General features: G+C 35.1%; 1 protein-coding gene across 6 annotated transcripts in view; it reads left to right on the top strand.

Moving 5' to 3' along the window:
* The window catches only part of LOC109682068 (heparan sulfate 2-O-sulfotransferase 1), a 169333-nt gene extending 157697 nt beyond the window's left edge, over positions 1–11636 (top strand). For 4 of the 6 annotated variants that reach the window (XM_074079509.1, XM_074079513.1, XM_074079508.1 and 1 more), the window contains 3 exons: positions 6707–6804; positions 8836–8993; positions 9973–11636. In XM_074079509.1, coding sequence (XP_073935610.1) covers positions 6707–6804; positions 8836–8993; positions 9973–10202 — 486 coding nt within the window. In that variant the 3' untranslated portion in view covers positions 10203–11636. The remainder of the gene's footprint in view (positions 1–6706; positions 6805–8835; positions 8994–9972) is intronic. The other 2 variants (XM_074079511.1, XM_074079510.1) reach the window with 1 other exon arrangement.
* The last annotated feature ends 2989 nt before the right edge of the window (positions 11637–14625 follow it).

Below are 14625 nucleotides of genomic sequence, written 5' to 3'. Positions count from 1 at the left end.
CAGTGAACTTTCTATGCCGATACATTAAAGTCCATTGATACATTTTATTTTATACTATGTTCTTTTAGGCAAGCATAATTTTGGAACAGCATACATTGATCATTTGGAACATACTAGTTATGTAGACCTTTCAAATGTTGACAAATTGTTACACATTATCAAAAATTCATTCTCATTAATATCACCACAGAGCTCATCAGAAGCATCTCTTAAGTATTTGGAGACTGTCAGGTTTGTGGTGGTAAATAGAAGTTTTCCAAATTTATTTTTTGCATGAAAGTTTGACTGTTATCATTGACTACCATAAGATTTCTCAACTTTGACACTGTTATTGTTTCAGGCAAAATAATTCTTTGTCATGGGGAACTGCCTGTAGATTAGAGTATACTTATAAAAGATTGCTGGCCTCTTCTTGGAAGCATCCCCTACACCTCATTTATAAGAACAAATACGTCTCCAAACATTGCCAAATGCCATCTAGTCAAAACAACTCACGGTTGAGAACCACCCAGCTAATCAGCACTGTCAGATATTTTCTTTCAAGTGCCAGCCACATTTATTCATTCTGAGAAAATATCACCAAATACCCAGTTTAAATAGTCATAGATTGTCTCTCCGATGTTCTTTCAGCATAGACCTTATTATGGCCTCTGAATATTAGGCACCTATAATTGTCATCACTCATCCAATTTCATCTTTGTACTGCCTGAGTAGATTATTAAATATTTTTATTAATTATTTTACCAGAAGAACATCAAGAGGGTTGTACCTGTACAAACAGTGAATATGTATGTGCTCTAAGGAAATTCCAAAGAGAATCAATCAGTTTATATGAACTAAAAAGTATTTACTGGCTCCAGAGGTCACAGTTCCTACCCCAATTTGCTTTTTATGGGCAGCTGTAGGAATTATGGTAAATTTAGTATATCCTATTTAAACTGGATATAAATTTGCAAAAGATAGTAGTAAAGTTAGAAGAAGCTCATACTTAGTGCTACCTGACCCATAACTATTGGCTTACAAACTATTTCCTTTGAGTCCTGAGTAGTTCACAATTTCTTGACCATGTTTTGCTTATAGAACATGAATTTTACTGTTCTGTCTCACAAAAGCATTTAAGAGTGTATTACTGTTTGCCTAGGAAGTATTTTATTATAAAAACCACAGAGAATCAGTATAATTTTGCAGTTGGCATAAGGTTTGGTAACTTTTCATTATGGACCAGTGTTTTCTATCTTAGTAAAAGGAATCAGTATCCATGTAGTGGATACCATGCAGACTTGACCTCTCTTCTTAGAGTCCTAATTGGACCATAAGTAATTTTTTTCTTTTTTTTTTTTTTTCACCGAAAGAGAGAAAACAATAGAGTAAATTGTAATGGAGTTGAAGGAAAAGGTAATGGGTTCCAATTGGACATAACTCAGTAATTACCAAAGGTACAGGTATGTAGCTCTGGGGAATGCTAACATTTAAGGAGTAGGGAGAGAGAGGAGAGGAGCATGCCAAGGAAACTGGGGGAAGAGAATCAGAAGACAAATCTGACAAGTTCTTGAAATAGAGAGGAAAAGAGTTTTGATTTCAAAAAAGCTAGTGAAATGAGGATTGAAAGCTATTCCTTAGATTTATATGTGGGGAGATCATTGGAGACTTTAGAGAAAGGAGTTTAAGTGGAATAACTAAGAAGTGAAGAAGTTGGGACTGAGAGGTAAGACTAGTCCTGGGAGAGGAGCTTGGCTTTGAAAGGAACCAAAAACATTAGGAAATATTTCTCATGGATGACAGATACAGAATTAAAAAGGTTAATGGTATAAGAGATGAAAAAAAAAATTTGATGGAGCAGGATCTCAGAAGGGGATCAGAGTGGTATCCAGAGATAGAAGGAAATAACCTTCTTAAAACTAGAAGTAGATATACTCTCTTCAACAAAATTAGAGATAAGGGCAAAATAGTTTCTGCCGGGTATCGAGGGGGTGGGGGGGAGAGGGAGGGGGCAGGATGGGTGGTAAGGGAGGGGGTGGGGGAAGGGGGGAGAAATGACCCAAACATTGTATGCACATATGAATTAAAAAAAAAAAAACTAGAAGCAGAAAGAGACTAGATGGAGATAGCTTTTATCTAAGCAGAAAATCAAGGGAACTCACTCTACCCTTCAGTTATCTATGTAAAATATGAAGCAAGGTCAATTTGAATGTAAATGTAATTGCCATCGTTGTTAAATATTGAATTTTGGTTAATATTTTTAACCTTCAATTTTAGAAATTAAATATCTAAACTAATAATCTGGGTGATCTAAAGAACATTTTAATATTTCATGGTTTTTTAAAATATTTGTGTATAGTTCACAATGAGCTACTTTTTCATAGCACAAATGGTTTTTAAGTAAAAGGTCTGATCATATCTCAGAAACTTCATTTCTCTGGTATGCTGAACTGGGTTTTATGAGAGAAGAAAAGAGTCTGGAGTGTTTTTGTTGATTTAATTTATTTGTTTTGCTTTTTATTTTAAGGACTTGACATTTTGTAAGAAAAATGATTCATTTATAGAAACTATTTCAAAAATGTGACCATAACATTAAAGAGATGGGTAATGAGAGTAAGCAAAAAGGTTTTGATGATGAGACATTTGTGTTGCAGTCTTGTGGCATGAGAGAAGCCGGAGTGCTGATGTCACTGTGGGAGGCAGTGCTGCAGTTCATCTTGACCAAGGTCTTAGTGGCTTGATCCACAGCATTATATATAATGAAGATGGTATTCAGTTGTCTTAATTTGATCTTTTTCACTAGAACATAGCTGGTTTATTTCATCCATCAGTTATTTATTTAGAAATGGAAATTTTCTGTTGTATGCTAAGACCTGGTACACTTCTATATGCAGTGAATTTTTGATTACTCATAGGTTTTTATGTTACCATTTTTCCTCAAATCTTCCCTCCTTCTGGCTGTCTTTAGGTTCTTTTTTTCCCTGCGGCACTGGGGTTTGAACTCAGGGTCTCGCACTTGCTAGACAGGTGCTCTACCACATGAGCCACTCTGTTAGCCTTTTTTTGTGTGTGTTGGGTATTTTTGAGATAGGGTCTCTTGAACTATTTTCCTAGGCTGACCTCTAACCATATCCTCCTAATCTCTCCTACCCAAGTAGGTAGGATTATAGGCACGAGCCACCAGTGCCTGGCATATTTAAGTTGTTAGGAAAGAAACCCTTTTCCCAAATATAAGAATCCACAAAGAAGACAAAATCTAAACTATTTTTCTACTTTTATACTGTCTAATACAACATTTGGTGGGTGAATTAAGGTAAATGCTATTAAGCTGCTAAAACAAAGAACCCCCAAATAGTTGAAATACGATTATTTTTCTCTCACATAGAAGTCTAGAGAAGACCAGTCTCCTGGGCAGCTTTGTACCACACTGTCCTTTAGGGACCTAGGTTCCTCCCATATTGTTGCTTTGTCATTCTTTAGGGGGTTGTTCTTACATGCTTTGTTGGATTTGGGTCACTACCACATCTCATTCTAGCCATGAGAAGAAAAGATGTGGAGGACAAACAATTACCTTCTAAACAAGTGACCCAGAAGTTGCCCACATCACTTCTGCCTCCAGTCCACTAGCGAGACCTTAGTTATATGTGGCCACTTTCAACTCACCGCAAGAAAGGCTAACACTCTGACCTATAAAAGAAAGGAAGGATGGAAGAATGGATTTTGGAGGCAACTTTTAGTCTGCCATATTGAATTAGCAGATTGAAAACTACTGTCCAAAAATAGGTTTGAAGATTTTCTAAGTAATCATTGCTTGAAGTTCTAAAATACTTCAAGATCCCTAGAACTAGGAGTTTGTTAGTTAGAGCATATGAGTTAAAATAGCTATCTTGCATGCTTATTCATTTTTAATTCAGTTTTAATTCTAGTAGTGTACATTTAAATACCCGAAGTTGTCTACATGGTAATTTTATGGGAACTTTTAATATTTCAGCCTCTTTTAATATTCTGGTTTCTTAAATTTAGGCAAATCTTTTTAATGTCTCATGTAATCACATGAACACATAAAATAGCAGTAGAGATGTGAGTTCATCACAATCACTTCAGTAACCTTCCTTTTTCTGTCTTACTGTCCAGTCAGAGACATAAAGAAAGAGTACCTCTGCTGAGCTGCAAGCAGCATTGCTATGAGCTAGGTCCTGTTAGAAATTGGAAAGACATGGAATCTGAAACCTTCGGATCTATCATCACTCAGTTCATTGAGCCAAAGACTTCATGGAAACTGGAACATGATAGAGATAGATAAATAAGGGTTTTTTTTTAGCTAAGTTCGCATACATGATAAAAACCACTTTTTAATAAATGGCTTAATTGGATAAATTAAATCCAATTAAGAAATCTAAGACCATCTACAAAAATTCAGAAATAATGTAATGGCCATGGAAATGGGGCTTAATCAGGCTTAAGTATAAGTCAAGGTGTTTTTACTTAAAAGGTAAATTACACACACATAAAGAGAATTTGACAGCACTGTGAAGCACTGTCAAGATGCTTCATGAAAAAATGTTTCTTTTTCTTCATCTCTACTAAACTGGGTTTTTAATATTCATGTAAGTCTCAAAAGTACAGTCTTTCCAATAGTAGTTTACAGATACTAATTATGCAGTTTTTTGTAGTACTATATACTTTGTGCTATGAAAAACATACATACTTCATGATATTTTCAAGTTTACCATAGTTGAGATAAATATAACACACATAAAAATGTACATACTAGTTATGAAGATGAAAATATATGTATACATACCCAAATCCTAAGAGCTGACTGTTAAAAGGCCAGAGACTTAAAAGAAAAATAAGTGACTTTAGGCCAGAGTAGTCAACTAGAAAGTTGGTCTCCATGTAACCTAGACTGGTAGAATGAACCTACCAAAGGGAGAAAATGTTGTCAGCAAAGTATAGAGATTTAGAAGTACACATGACATGGTTCTAAAACTACAAAGCAGGTTAGGTTGATCAGGTAATGATAGACGTTACTCACAGAGATAAGGCAAGACTGGCACATTGAGGTTAGATAAGAAGCAGTCCTGAAAGGTAGGCCAAAGAGTTTGGATTTTTAAGGTATTAGAAGCAGTTGAAGGTTTCTCAGTAGTTGTTAGAAGTAACTACTTAATTAAGGAAGGGGTGAACTTGTTCAAATTATTGTATGCATCTCTATGTAGCTATCACAATGAAAACCCCTCACCATGTATGCTAATTAAAAGGTAAAACTTTAAAAAAAAAGAAGTGACTACTTAGGCTCATCTAGTAACTGCAGATTAGAAAGGAAAGTGGGAAAGGAGCCCAAGTAAGAACTGTTGCAGGACTGGCGGTGGCTCAAGTGGTAGAGTACCTCCCTAGCAAGCATGAGGCCCTGAGTTCACACCCCAGTAATACCAAAAAATAAATAAAGACACTGTTGCAAGACATATTATGAAATCCTTGTGAAAGTAAGGATTGAGAAAGAGGAAATGGATTGGAAAAACATTACCTCAGAGATTTGAGAGGAGGAAGAAAAAAGATTAAGTAATGTTCTGAAATCTTGGGTCTGAGTTACAAGGGACAGCAATATTAAATAAGCAATATTCTGGGGATTCAAATAAAAATGCACAGAAGGTATTAAAAAATAGGTAAGAAGTGATCTGGTAATGCTCACTAGTAAGTCTTTTGCTTGGAAATTATATATTACACCAAAGAAGTGGTAAGTGGGCAAAGAGAACATAGCTGAGATAAACTGATAAATTCTCGGTAGAAAGACCAAAATATGCCTTCAAAGAAAATAATATAGTACATTCAGAAAGATACAGAAAACCAAAAAAAGAAGACAAAAAAGAGGAGTGTTCAAAGAAGTAGAAAATAATATATTAGTGGCAGGAGAAATCAAAAACTTTTTAGAAAGGAGGAGGGTGGGATTAAATGCTAAGAAAGTAAGAACCAGCAAAACATCGTATTTGACCATTAGGGGACAAGAGGTGGGGAAAGAGACACAAGCATAAAGACATATCATTTACTGAATGCCTGCTCTGAACCTATCATTGTGATAGATTCATTCCTCAAAGTAAGATTATGCTCTCATTTTTTAAATGAGGGAATTAAGATTCCAACCCAAATCATGGATCTTTTCACTATATCATGTAAAAGGTCATATGTAAAAGAAATGGCTAAATCGTAGGTTGTAGTTTGCTGTTGCCTCTTGAATGTTGCCAGAATAAGGAGAATTATTCCAATGTAACTCTGCCAGATCTAAGGAATTTGGGGCCGCCTTCTCACAAAGTTTTGGTTAAATGGGCCCTCTGAGGTTATCTAATTGTATAGATTAGAAAAGTACGACCTGGAAGCAGGAAAGACTTGCTTAACACAAGTGTTATTTCATACTTCCTCTTTCAAAAATAACAGGTGGCATTTGTAGATTTGTCACAGCAACAACCAACCTCCCGTGTTTGTTCTCTGGTATCTCTTATGTTATATCATCTCAAAGAGACCGTTTCCTTTGGTAAGAAAATATAAATAACACAAATTCAAAATAAACCAGTACTTATTTTCAAAGACAAATTATTATCTGGAAGAGTTTCCTTGCATCTAGCAAAGAACTCTTACAAACAGTGGCATAAAACAAGGTTGAAACATTAAGAAATTTGATAGATGAGACTTGGATTCATGGCTTACCAGTGCTCCTTTGTCTTTCTTCCAGACTTTTGATGAATGTGTGGCGGAGGGTGGCTCAGACTGTGCTCCAGAGAAGCTCTGGCTTCAAATCCCATTCTTCTGTGGCCACAGCTCGGAATGCTGGTAGGGAGATAAAGTTATCTTAAATTGATTATCTTCTTTACTATTTCTGAAATCTGTATTTTACAAGTATGAATGTGTTAGTTAAGGACTTTAAGTGTAAGGGAAATCAGTGAAAGACAGGTCTAGATTAAAGGAAGCATGTAATTAAGTAATATCTAGTTTGTGTTTACCTTTAACTGCATTTAAAACATTCCTCACATACATTATTCTGACAGCTTTTTCAAATGCTGTTTAATTTCTTGTTTGTTTTGGTGTTCTGTTTTAGCCATTCAAGTTAGATCAAGGAAGGGCTTAGTGGGTAAATTTTTTTTACCTGGTTTTACTGTTAAACTGATTTTGACTTTAAGAGAAATCAAGGTTATAGTTGTGGTTTAGTCTACTAAAAAATATGATATGGATAATAAGGATATTTTTCTATAATAAAGAATTACTCCCTCAGATTGTGTTGAGTATTAAATTTTTAAAAATAATTGTACACATTTTTTTCTAGTCAGTCTTTGTGTGTGTGTGTGTGTGTGTGTGTGTGTGTGTGTGTGCATGCTCGGTGAGGGATTGATCCAACCCAGGGCCTACAAGCATTCTACCACTGAGCAGCATCCCCAGACCTTGGCTTTTTTGAGGCAGAGTCTCTCTATGTATGCCTTACCTCCCAAATGTTAGAATTACGGTATGCACTACCACAGCCAGTTTATTCAGTCATTTTAATAAGTAGAAACAATAAGAGTACATGCAAAGTTAGTATATTCCTTAAAACCATAATGAAAAATGCAAGGAATTTATTAATTATTTGAGACACTAGATTACTGTGAAGTTTAAGGTCCTTCTCAGTAGATTATTTCAAAGCATCATATCATAGAAGCACAAGAGGAATTAGAAGCATAGAAGTCAGTTTTTCACCATTTCCTCAGGATAGAGATTGACAAATTAACTCATTTGGCGTGTTACGTGTTTCTTTGGGTTTGTTTGGTTTTTTTTTTTTAATGAATAAAGCTTTATTGAAACTCAGCCACAAACACATCTTCACTTGTTATCTGTGGCTGCTTTCATGCTGCAATAGCACAGTTGAGTAATTGTGATCTAAACCTTTTAGCCTGTAAAGCCTAAAATATTTACTCTGACCCTTGATGAAAAAGGTCAAGCCCTGCCTTGAAAGACTATAGTGCTATTGGACATTACTGAGAAGATTTTAGATGGAGAGGAGGTTGGGTATGTTTTATACTCATGGAAGTGGGGAAGACCTTAGAAATCAACTAGTTCTCTTCTTCCTCCACCAACCTCTTTTTTGTTTTTTAATAGCCGAGAAAACACAGCTAGAAAAGTGAAACTATCAGCTCAGAATCATACGGCTACTTAAAAAGGCAGAACTGGAATTAGGGTTATAGTGTTAATGCTGAAACAAATCCAAAAGTGTAGTGTGTTTAGGGTAAAATCTATTAACAGCACTATGTGTTAATATAAACAAAATAAAGGATTCTTAGCAGAGCCATTCTTATTTTCTGTTCCTCAGAAATTTTAGGAGACATCACCAACAGCAACAAAAAATACTAAATAGCACATTAACATAAGCACAAATTACTTAGACCTTACTAAAGAGCTCTTAAACAAAGTTTAGAGTAGTTTTGGGGCTGATGGAGTGGCTTAAGCAGTAGAGTGCCTGCCTAGCAAGCATGAGGCCCTAAGTTCAAACCCCAGTACCACCCACCAAAAAAAAAAAAAAAAAAATCTGAAGTAGTTTTAAAAAATTAAATTCACAGTAAGTCAGATGAGAGGAATATATAAACCACCCTTAAAGTTTGTTCATATTAAAAGTCCTCTAGTAAAGTCTGAGCACTGCCTATGAGCAGAAACTGGATGTGGAAACAAAGGAAATTAAAAACAGGTGTGCCTCCCAAAAGAACTTAATAAAAGGGCATTAAAGCTTTGGATGCACATGTGTTTTATCTATTTTCTCTATAATACAAGTATCAGAGGCATCGGAAATACTTAATAGACTTCACAACCAGGCTTTTAATTCCTTTTCTTTGGTTTCAGGAATGTGGGAAGCAGGTGGGCTATGGATCAAGCCAAGTATAACCTAATTAATGAGTACTTTCTGGTGGGAGTTACTGAAGAGCTCGAAGATTTTATCATGTTACTGGAGGCAGCTTTGCCCCGGTTTTTCAGGGGTGCTACAGAACTATATCGTACAGGTACTTAAATGATAGGTTTTTTTTTTTTTTAAAGCTATCCCTAATGTTTTTTGTTTGCTTACAACTTGAAAAATGCATGATTTGAAATTTCTTCAGGAAAATACAACCAGTAGCTCCAGAAAGGCAGGTATAATGTTTGTGTTCACTATTCTGTTCGATGTAAAACAGCGCCTGCCACACAGACAGTCTTCAGTAAATATTTTTCAAGTGAATAAATATGGATTAGATGAGAAATAGAAGTCAGTAGGAATAATGTAATAATTGAAACTATAGGACCGCCTTAGAAATGTGTCATATTCAATAATGCCTGATACCACACATCAGACCTTGAAACAAATCTTTGGACCTGCCTATTATCATTTTAAAGCGGGTGTGGAATGCTGGACTGAACCACAGTAATACAAACAGCATGTGCTATATCTGTTATGGAATGCCTGAAAGTGTGTTTCAGCACTTCAAACGTATGGCATGTCTGAAAGCGACTGTGCTGGACAATCTATTCTAAATTTTTCTCTTTTCACTGTTACTTAATAAGATGCGATCATAGAAACTTTTTTTGTAGAGTACGCATCTGTCCTCCCTTCTACATGATGATAGCAAATTCAGGTTATTGAAAATTAGAATTCAGTTTGGCAACAGATAGTCTAATCATATTTTTTTTTTTAAATAAACTAGTCTTAGTGTACCAAGCACTTGAGAATAACGGTGTGAGAGCTGACAGCCTACGTTTCACTGAGTGCAGAACTATGTATTTTCTGTCTACATGTCATTAATTCTCTTAAGGGTTTACAGTCCAAAGGAATAAGTCACAGCTCTGCTATTGTTAGACCTCCAGTTTTGGCTAAATTATATGAATATAAGACAATCATGTAACCTGTCCTTCAGTGTATATTAACTTAAGCCATTTCTTCAAATAAAGAAATGATCTTTTGTGTATTCTCTAAGAATTTTTTACTTTTCCTTTTTTTTCCTTTGTAAGTAGGAAAGAAATCTCATCTTAGGAAAACCACAGAGAAGAAGCTTCCCACCAAACAAACCATTGCGAAACTGCAGCAGTCTGACATTTGGAAAATGGAGAATGAGTTCTATGAATTTGCACTAGAGCAGTTCCAGTTCATCAGAGCCCATGCTGTTCGAGAAAAAGATGGAGACCTCTACATCCTCGCACAAAACTTTTTCTATGAAAAGATTTACCCTAAATCAAACTGAGTAGAAGGTGTGACTAAAAGGTTTTTGAACTAGAACGTTGACTCTGTCTTCACCTTCGTCCTCAGCTTCAGGACTTGGATTCCTGATATACGTATAAAACAGTTTATATTGAGCTGAGTTAGGAAACAGACAGTATCATCAAGGAATTAGATACTGGCTGGTATGTCAGTGTTGTGTGAAGTTTTAAGTTTCAGACATTTTTGTTTTTCTGTTTAAATTTTGGTGGTAGTTTTAGCCTCTGTCTAGGTTGAGGGGGAGCTTACATCACCTAAAATAAACATGGCAGGTCTAATCAAGTTTTAAGTACAATTTCAGAGAAAGTTCGATACTCTTGCTTTTAATAAAGCATTTTTTCAACTGACCGTGAAAGAAGGTGAATCCATTTGCCACTTTGACCTTCTCCAGAGGTCTGAGATATACAACTATTGAATAGTGTTAATAACTGTTTGGCAGTGATAATTTGTTTTTGTGAATCGTGTCTCATGAAATTTATTGGAATGTTTAATCATGTTTACTAAGAAATGTTTCTACTGTAGTTGGATTTGCCCATATTTATGTAGGTGGTCTTTTTTTTTTTTTTTGATCCATCAGTATTAAAAACCACAAATAATCTGTAAAAAGATAAAGAATTAAAGCAGTATTTCTCATTCCTGCTTTCCCCCAATTCTAATATTGGGAAGATATTTCTAAGAATATTGACATTATCAGAGGTTTTAGTTAAGACTTTCACACATTAATATCAAAAGGGTAAGCTTAGTATTTGTTTCTCCATGGGTTATTTGTAAAGCAGTACACTGCAGTATCAGTGATTACATATTATGACTCCATTAGTGAGCTGTGGTATGAGTAGGATTTTCCTACTTCTTCTGTACTTTTACTTGTAGACTATTTTTACTAAGGTGCTTTATAATGTGTTTTAAAGCATTGCATTTACAAAAAAAATTAAAAGGAAAATGCTGTAAATATTGCATATTTTATGTATTTGGACCAAAAGGTTATAAGTAATTAAACAAAAATGGTTTTGCACCAGTTTTACTGTGTCAAGAAAAATCAACAGACCTACTGTTCTTGTATTTCTCATTTAACTTTACTGTTGAGACATCGATGAAATGAATTTCAGTAACCTTTCAGTTTTCATAGAGCACCATTACTCATCACTAGAAGCTATGGTGGAAGAGCTCTAGACAAAGGAGTCAGAGCAAATTGATTTCTGGTCCTGGCTCTGTATCTCCCCAGCTGTGTGATCTTGGGCAAGTCACTTAACCGCTCTTTGCCTCAGTTTCCTCATCTTGAAATGAGGATAATAATACCTGCTGTACCTACCTCACAGGGCTGTTGTGAGGACTAAATGGGATGGTATGTGAAAGCACTTTGAAAACTTGAAAGCAGTGTAAAAATGTAACGTGTTAACTATAAAAACATCTTTAACATGTAGTTTCATACTGTTCATTTTTTAACAACAAAAAGGAAAAGTCTGCTTTTAAGCTTTGTGGGGGAAAAAGTCTATCTTGATATAAATTTGTGTTTGATAAATATCTTCTCAGTGTTTTATCTTCCATGTTTCAACAACTTTTGAAAAGTGAAACACCTGTGAACTCTTAACTATTCAAGAGCAGCTGCTTAAGTTCAGGAGGTTCCCGTGTTGGAAATAGACTTCATTAGCTGAGTAGGAGCAGGAAAGTCTTGCTCTTCAAATTCGAAAGATGTTTTTGTTTCTACTTTACATTACCATTCAGAAATTGTAGCTATTTTTTAACCTATGATTTTTAAAGTATGTTTTGCAGAGTTTAATTTTCCTGTGTGTTCTTTACCTTCTTCCTCTTGGAGTAACAGATAAAGAATTTTAGAAACATTTTTAACAGAATGATCTTTAGTATGTTTACTTGAAGTACGTATTTGTAAATAAGGCTTCGCCAAATTTAGCATTTTAGGCAGATTGCCTTAAAGGTTAACAGTGGTGTGTGGTGGGGGAGAAGGTGTACTATATGTCTGCAAACATTTATAAACCAGCTAAAGAAAGACTAAAGGAATGATAAAATCATTTTAGCAACCACTTCCCCACCAGTAATATGAAAATATTAAGAGAACATAGCCAAATCACATACTTTTCTTACTTTTTTTTCCTTATTTCCTTTATTTTTTTTTTCAATTAACTTTTACAAGTATTTGCTGAAAACTTGTACACCTGTTTCCTTGCTCAAAAGTAAAACACCACTTCAGGATGGGGTGTTTGACATTTACCCACTGTTGAACAAACCCTAGGTTATTCTTGGAGTACATGCTAAAATCTTCTTGAGGTGCATTAACTCTTTTACCAAACTAGAGTAGCACTTAGTACACTAGATCAGGGGGTCAGTAACCTTTTTTTTGTGTAAAGGACCAGGGAGTAAATACTTTTGTCTCTGGCACAGCCCCAACTGTGTTATTGTTGGGGAGGGGGACAGAAGCAGCCATAGACAGAATGGAAACAAATGAGCGTGGTTATATTCCAATAAAACTTTATTTACAGAAGTAGATGACATGCCAGATATAGACCATGGCTACTCCCCACTGCACTAGAGAAATCATTTATGGAGAAACTGTTTTTGTATCTATACTCTAGTGTCCTAAAAGAGTTTATATACTTCCAAAAGCTCCTAACTTATATCCAAAGAATTGCTTTCTGTCTCATGCAGTCTCACCAACAGATTCTTAAACTTTTATGTATATTGCTTTCAGGCGGGCATGTTTTCTTTCCTAGTTTACCAGCTCAAAATTGGGACATTTATTTTATCCTTCAGGATGAATTAGAAATGTCCTTTCTGGAGACTGAGAAAGGGGTGGATTTGGATCCAACTGATCCAGTACAGTCCTCGGAGTCCTTATAGTACATAACTTTATAGTCACTTCACTAAATAGAAACACTGAGATAATATGTACTTTTTTTAAAGTGGCAAATGTGTATGTGTGTTTGTTTGTTTTTTTTCTTTTTTCAACCTTTGTGCTTTTTCAGTATTTTAACCATAGGGAGATTTTTTTTTTAAATAATACAAAATAACTACTTTGAATTTTAAAGATAATGTCATATGTGTATGTGTACCTATATCTATGTTTATAGTGAAAGAGGAAAAAGAACCTTTTTGTTCAACTTATATCAACTCCTGTTTTCTAACTGCTGTGAAATGGCAACTGTTGATAAATTATTGTGACTGTTTTAAAATGTAATGGGGAGGATACATTTTGATTTTACCCAGCTTTGATCTGTTAAGTATCACTTAAATATATCTAATAGCAGCGTTTAAAATATTGCATGGGAATTACTTTTCTGTCACCCATATGCATTTGTACAATTTCTGACATATTGGCTGCATCTGAATTCCTGATGATTGGATTGAAAGTCATGAAAATCAGAAATTTATTGACTTTCAAATTTTTACTTTTATTTTCTATTTTAAAAGCTAAGCTAATAGCTGTGATTTGGAATCTATTGTTCTTTCTCTTTATATGTCCTATTTCCTATTGGAAATTCCTAAAATTGTTAGTGCCATCAGTTATTTATCAGACAGTATTTTGATACTGCAGATGATTTGCTCATTGTATTTGCATAGTTAGAAACAAAAAATAGTTTGTAGAGAATGATTCTTTTTTAATAAAATGAAATAAAAATTCTAAAAGCACTACAGAATGCAACTAAAGGCTGATTCCCAAATGCATAGCTGGTATTTTAATTTAGATTTAAATTCTACTTAGAGAATATCTGTGCAGATCATCTAGCTGGATTTTCCCACTGGTCATTGTCAAACGTAAGCATGGCTTGGAACCCTTTTTTATGCCACACACAGTGCTGTGGCCTTTCACAAGGCCTGTCTCTAAGAGGCCCACATGCTTCTGCTCTATGATTTGAAAGTTTGTCTCTTCCTAAATTAGTGCTGTTTTCTTTAAGTGGAAGCAGGTCAGTTGTTAAGTTTTTGCATCCTTGTACCTGATGCAAAGTTGCTGTGTGCTGCCACCTGAGCTTTTTAGGCAGTCTTCTGAGGGGAAAACAACCCAGTTTCAAATGCACTGCCAATTGAGCCCCTCTGGAGGGGAGCCTACTTGCTCATTTCCTGGAGTGGGAATTTTAGAGATTGAAATGAGCGATCATTTAGTCAGATTTGCCCTGTAATTTAAGTTGTTGCAGCTTTGTGGCCTTTGTGGTACTATTTATAAGATGGCCCCAATGGTAATAATCTCTTTAAAACTCATTACTGATAAGCCTATGACACACACTGGTGCAGTCCATCTGATTTTTTAGACAGCTTTTGTAGCTTTCTATTGAGAGTCAGGTATGTGAACATCTCTAATGCTTGAATGTAATTTAGAGAAACATGGATTGTCTATTTTGACTTTTGTTTTATAGACAGCTGAACAGTGCCTTTGTGCCTCTCACAGTCCTGTTGAAAGA

Source organism: Castor canadensis, chromosome 7 (genome assembly GCF_047511655.1).
Source record: "Castor canadensis chromosome 7, mCasCan1.hap1v2, whole genome shotgun sequence".
NCBI classification, from domain to species: domain Eukaryota; kingdom Metazoa; phylum Chordata; class Mammalia; order Rodentia; family Castoridae; genus Castor; species Castor canadensis.
This window is presented reverse-complemented; position numbering and strand designations above follow the sequence as displayed.